At 36.2% G+C, this 6201-nt stretch overlaps 2 protein-coding genes across 2 annotated transcripts; both read right to left on the bottom strand.

Annotated features, from left to right (window-relative positions):
- Positions 1–634: 634 nt before the first annotated feature.
- LOC137390658 (protein FAM200B-like) lies at positions 635–3682 on the bottom strand. The gene is made up of 2 exons (XM_068076985.1): positions 3088–3682; positions 635–828 (listed from the first exon to the last, which is right to left on the bottom strand). The coding sequence occupies exons 1-2, from the start codon at positions 3680–3682 to the stop codon at positions 635–637; spliced, it is 789 nt and encodes a 262-aa protein (XP_067933086.1).
- Positions 3683–3718: 36 nt separating this feature from the next.
- LOC137390659 (SCAN domain-containing protein 3-like) lies at positions 3719–4622 on the bottom strand. The gene is made up of 2 exons (XM_068076986.1): positions 4108–4622; positions 3719–3845 (listed from the first exon to the last, which is right to left on the bottom strand). The coding sequence occupies exons 1-2, from the start codon at positions 4620–4622 to the stop codon at positions 3719–3721; spliced, it is 642 nt and encodes a 213-aa protein (XP_067933087.1).
- Positions 4623–6201: the final 1579 nt, after the last annotated feature.

Raw genomic sequence — 6201 nt, forward strand, 5'->3', positions numbered from 1 at the left:
TGCTGTTGATGTTGAAGCATCCTCAACTACTGGAAAGGTAGCAAAATCATCTCAGGAAACGCAAGCAAAGCAGACTTAGACATGACTACAAATGTGAAACTGTTTGCACAGATCAAATGACAAACTTACGGGCATACTTAGGACTACGACTACGGCATGCTGCACACCTCTAGTTAGTTCACACTATTCTTTTGCATTTATGTTTTACCTTTTTTAGGTATGTTATGTTATTTATCTCACATTGTACAACCTTGAGCACCTTTTTGCTTGAGTGCAACCTTTTGTTAGACTGCATCTGACTGCTAAAACTAGATTTTATTTTCTAGTAGATGAGCTATTCTTAAAGAGTGTAGGATACATGGACAATTAATATAGCTTGAGACAAAACAAACTCTGACAATATGTTTACTACTAATAGTTAGAGCTTCTTTAAAGTCTTGCTGTGCTCCTTTCAAGTCTTGTTGGGCTCTTCTTCAGTCTTGTTGAGCTCCTCTTCAGTCTTGTTGTGCTCCTCTTCAGTCTTGTTGTGCTCCTCTTCAGTCTTGTTGTGCTCCTCTTCAGTCTTGTTGAGCTCCTCTTCAGTCTTGTTGAGCTCCTCTTCAGTCCCGTTGTGCTCCTCTTCAGTCTTGTTGTGTTACTCTTCAGTCTTGTTATGCTTCTCTTCAGTCTTGTTGTGCTCCTCTTCAGTCTTGTTGTGCTCCTCTTCAGTCTTGTTGAGCTCCTCTTCAGTCTTGTTGAGCTCCTCTTCAGTCTCGTTGTGCTCCTCTTCAGTCTCGTTGTGCTCCTCTTCAGTCTTGTTGTGCTCCTCTTCAGTCTTGTTGAGCTTTGCTTGCAATGTGTTGATTATTATACCTTCATTGCTGCTCAGTTTATCTTTTATTTATGCATCATTTTCTACTGAAGTTTGTGATACTAATTCTCATGTTCTAAAATGGATGTCCATATCTGAAGACTGCCTCTCTTGTTGTGCTGACACTCTGCCATGCAAAATTTTACATTTTGCTTAAAGTAGCCCAAATGTGTCAAATAATTTGATAGTTTTGGGCTACGCTTGACAGAACTGCTACTTGTCTATAAGAGAGACATTTCTATTTGTCATGTAAAACAATTCTGTTGATGGTTTTAGGGACATAGAAGTATCGCCGTTAGAATGCTCTGTAACTCACTAAACTTTCTTACAGAACACGTTACAGAATGTCTGTACCAGTTTGTAGCTAGTTTGCTGTAATAGCTCTTTCAAAATTTTGTTTTAGAAAAAAATTTTCAAGTTTGGTTTTTGAAATTTAATAGCTATTACTTCTTAATGAAATGAATAAAAACTTGAAATGTTTTGACAATTATTTGTAATTGGTTATTTCTTCTACAATTAGCATGCATGACTGAAGTATTAAAACATTTTATTAAAGCTTTACAGCGTTTGTTTTATTTTTCGATTCACCATAAGCTTTTATAACTTATTATTTTTGTAGCTGATCATAGGTTAATCATTGAATTAATACCGTATGTATGATTATTAATAAGACAATTGTTAAAATAGTTGTATTATTATACTACATAGCAACATGAACTTCAAAACATACTGGAATAATACACTGCTTTCACACACAGAAAATTTCATTGTGTTGGCTAATATCAGCAAATAAGAGTTTTCATATATTTAGCAGAGCTGGCCTGCAGCTAGTCTTGAGCTATCGGAACAGTCCCTTTTGCTTAATGTTTGTATTTTTGTTTACGCTTCGCCAATAAACTACACACAATAAAACAGCGCGCACCTAATGAGCGTCTGCAATTCAAGTTTGCTGAAACAAGTTTATCAAATATTATAAGCTATCAATTATGGACTTGTTTTCTTGTTATCTATTTACTCACACTACTGTACATATTAGAATCTGGTTGCTAGTTGAATGGTAGCTGTTGTTTGTTAGTTCTGAAAGTAGAGCTCAAGTTCCTGGTATTAAGCCTTGGCCAAGGAAGTTTATCTCGCATTTCCGTTGACACCACTGTTCATCGATAAGTTTTTGCACTTACTAGATAGATTTGATGGTGTAGAATTTATATCCAATGCGTTGCCATGTCCACCGTTCCCACTAATGGGATAATTTTTAATTTGGCAGAATTTAAGGAGTTGTCTGCTTTTAATTCAAAATATACCTTAGTTAGCTTTTTATTGAGTGAGTCACAGTTTGTCGATTTATTATGAAGGTCAAGATCAAAGCATCGCCAGCAAAAACTTTTCTTATAAGGCAGGGGTGGGCAAAGTTTTTTCTCAAAGAGCCAAATTTCAAAGTAGCAAGGTTTTTGGGAGCCTCATAATATGTGTATCAGTATAACATTTCATACTAATTATACAAGTTTGGTAGTGGTTGTAATAAAATTTATTTATTAGAATACTTTTACAATAGCATTGAATAATGTTGAAGTGAGCCTAAAGAGCTTTGTATAACAGTATAACATTTCATGAAGAGCTACATTATAACATTTCATACTGATAATACAAGTTTGGTAGTGGTATTGTAATTAAATTTATTTATTAAAATATTTTTACAGTAACATTGAATAATGTTGAAGTAAGCCTAAAGAGCTTTGTATAACTTAAAGTTTAGTGAGATACATGGAATTGTTTATGGCTGCTCATTGTCTCTTGGTAGTCTGGCTCTCTACTGCAGCATGCTATTCTTAGGAGCTGACACAAGTGATCTTGGGTCAAAGTGGATCTCAACTTGCTCTTGATATTATTCATGTATGAAAATGTTGATTCACATATATATATATATATATATATATGTGGCAGCAAACACAGTGTACAACCATCTTCCTAGTTGAGCAAGCTGTGGATATTCAGCCTTTGTTGAAGCTTTCAAGTAGAACCCCTCCTCAATTTCATCTATATCTGTACCTTTGAGGTTACGCAACTCCAGTTGCAGAGATGAGACATTAACACGTTTCAATGGCAACTGAGTCACCCACCCTCCATTAGGCTTTGCCTTCTGAGGTGCTTTTATGAGTTGTATGATATGTTTCAAAGATTGAAACTGACTAAATCGATTGCTAAACTCTTGTTGCAGCTCTTCTATAAAGTGAGTGTACCTGACACCATTTCTTCATCGTCATCTAAAAATGCTTTTAGAGTAGGAAAGTGAAGCATATCACCTTTCACATCCACTAGAAACAACTCCAACTTATGGGAGAAGGCTTGAACAGCTGGTAGTGTATTAATGATAGTTTTGTTCTTCCCTTGAAGCTTGAGGTTCAAATCATTCAAATGGCCATAGATGTCAACAAGGAAGGCAAGGTCACTCATATCTTTAGAAGAGCTCATCATCTCTTGAAACTGCCTTGCATTCAGGCTTGTGCATGTATTTAGAAATGAGGTTAGCTCCTGACGAATACTCCACAACTTCGACAGAGCATTTTCCTTACTTAGCCATCTAATGTTATGGTATGATAGTAAATCTTCACAAGTGGCATCGCTTTCTTTGATAAACTTCCTTAAGTTTCTGTGTCTGAGAGCTGATTGACTTCTAAGGAAGTTGATCATCTTCATAGCCTTACACATTAGTTGTTGAAAGTGATCATTTAGTTTTCCGCATAAAACAGTTTGGTGGATGATGCAATGGAATGCTAGCATTGATGGCATATCCTTCTTCAATCTAGCTATGTGCTCTTGATCTCTTCCAACCATGGCTGGTGCACCATCTGTTGTTACAGATATCCCTTTTTAGAGAGGTATCTTCAGCTTGTCAAGTCTCTTAACGAGAGCATCATAGGTTGCCTGACTGGTGGTTTCTCTTTCTAATCCAACCAAAGTAAGAAGCGCCTCCTTCATTTCTTCACCGTCAAAGAATCTGCAACACAGGGTATATGACTAAAGCATAATACTATGCTTTATAAAGAAACATACTGATGCTTCATAAAGAAGCATGTAGTAAAAATGTGTGGGCTAGTCACTTTGAAACAAATATCATAAAATAAGTGCAACATTTTCTACTTGGAGTTGTGCTCTCTCTCTCTCTACTGTTTTTTAAAATGCACTTGTATGACTTCAGCTTGCAAATGCATGGTAAAATTGATTACCGGTTGTTAGTGTACACACAGTAGTCTACATACCTTACGAAGACTGCTAATTGAGCTACATCCATTATATCAGTAGATTCATCAATGGCAATTGAAAAGTAATCCGCCTGGTCTATATGGGTTAGCAAAGTCATTCTGAGATGATCATTAATGCTTTCAATTTTACCAGTAGCAGTTTTTCTAGAAAGTGGTATTGCCTTGACTTTACCAACCACATCACGCTTATCTGGAAAAAGTCTTTCCATAGCCTCAACCATGCATTCTTTTACAATCTCAGCATGAAAATAGGGAAGCATTGTTTTTGCTAGAATCTTTGAGACTCGTAGAGAAGCTTCTGTAGCGCGTTTATCAGTAGGTGTGAAAGAAACTAGCATATTTTCTGAAGAAGTTAGTGATTTTTGAAGTTTATCTAGCTTTTGATGTCTAGCTAAAGATCCCAGTGGAAATGTTGCAGTAAACTCTCTGTGCTTCGTCGCATCATGTCGTTTGATGTTCGTCTTTTTGTTAGCGGAGATCGTCCTGGCACAATAGACATTGCGGTTTGCCATGCCTAAAAATGAATGCATATTCCAGGGTCCACTTATCTTGGAATTCTCTTGTAGATCCGTTTATATTTCGTTTACTTTGTGAGGCTTTCATTGTAACTCTGGGTTCGGTTCGTTTTGTTGAAGATGCCATTGCTACCCCCACTGCATTAATTGGCTCAATTGCAAATGACATGTTCAACTAAGGCACAGCATCTTATATAAGCCAGCATTATGAGATCATGATAAAATGACTTCTTGATGAACCTTTCTGGAACATTCTATTTTTGTCCTCATTAGGTCAGCAACAGACATTATTACATCAGAAAAGCTACATGTACATGATGTCATGAATTATGACTCATGATGCATGTGAAGGCTATATATATAACGTAGTAATAGTGCACTTTTAGATAAGCCTAATATGTCACAATGCATGTAGCTTTGTACAGTATATTATAAGGATATTTTTATATACGTCAAAAGAATTTGAATTTTCACAGAATTGAAAGAGCCGCAACAAAATGTGCAAAGAGCTGCACTTTGCCCAGCCCTGTTATGAAGTTTTTCTTACGGTTTGATCTTTGACATGACTTGTGTGCCTACACAAACAGTTCTCAAAAAATAATTTAATATCATTGAATGAGCACACTAGTCACTGTCTTGAAAGCTGGGAAAATACTTTTTAAAGCGCCGGAAAGGTCTTTTTCCAATGGTGTATGCCTTCAACTTATCCGCAAGGGCTCTCAGATTCACAGAGCATGCTATCAGAGGCTGAATAACAACAGCAAGATTGATCTAGTTAGGAAAGTATACAGTGAGGTGAGTGAGTATTTTTCTAGACTTGAGCTACTTTACTACTCAAACATTTAAGGTGAAATAATATTCTCTAAAATAATTGAATATTATGTAAATTAATTACATAGTAATTATTGAAATAAAAAGATGCTGACATGGTAATTTGTACAAAACAGTAGTAGTTGCTATTGATCAAGGTGCTTGTGTTCAGTTTAAAAAGTAACTAAATTCAAATCCGATTAGGCATTACCCATTAGTCTTATCCTTATTTATTAATGGACAAATCATGCATGAATTCATTGTGGTGGTTTATTGGTCTTAACTGACTGACTGATAGTGATTTTCACAGTCAATGTTATTCGGGCATTCATTTAGCAACATGAAGAGATTCGAAAACTTCCTAATCATAATACACCTTGTCAAGATGAAGATGAGTCACACAAAAATCACAAGATCCAATTCTGCTGTCCACTTCTCTGCGTAAAGACCCATACTTGAATGTATATGCGTGATCTGTGAAAAAAAGTGGTACTGCTCACACAAATCAACTACTCGCAAAGCTGTCCTTCATGTAGCCAAAACTAAGTCTTCTGGTCTGTCCATTTATTCTGTAAATTAACTCGAGGCAGTATTTCATCAGCTGCTTTGCCTATAATAAGTAATTTATAAGCGGTGCTGTGTAATTTTTGCAGTTTAGCTTGTACTTCATACTTGGTAATGATTGGCATCACCATGCAAGCAGCTATGACCCCCCCCACAACTGTTTTAAACTCCTATCGATAAGTTCAGCATGGTTGTGTGTGAG

The sequence above is a fragment of the Watersipora subatra genome, chromosome 3 (assembly GCF_963576615.1).
Source record: "Watersipora subatra chromosome 3, tzWatSuba1.1, whole genome shotgun sequence".
Lineage (NCBI taxonomy): Eukaryota > Metazoa > Bryozoa > Gymnolaemata > Cheilostomatida > Watersiporidae > Watersipora > Watersipora subatra.

What these genes read in the sequence shown, in the direction of transcription:
- LOC137390658 (XM_068076985.1), bottom strand. Translation starts at nt 3,682, where the DNA reads ATGGTTGGAAGAGATCAAGAGCACATAGCTAGATTGAAGAAGGATATG. An exon ending in CGATGAAGAAATGGTGTCAG is followed by an intron (nt 829 to 3,087) that starts GTACACTCACTT and finishes ACACATTGCAAG; the next exon opens with CAAAGCTCAACAAGACTGAA.
- LOC137390659 (XM_068076986.1), bottom strand. Translation starts at nt 4,622, where the DNA reads ATGGCAAACCGCAATGTCTATTGTGCCAGGACGATCTCCGCTAACAAA. An exon ending in CAATTAGCAGTCTTCGTAAG is followed by an intron (nt 3,846 to 4,107) that starts GTATGTAGACTA and finishes CCTGTGTTGCAG; the next exon opens with ATTCTTTGACGGTGAAGAAA.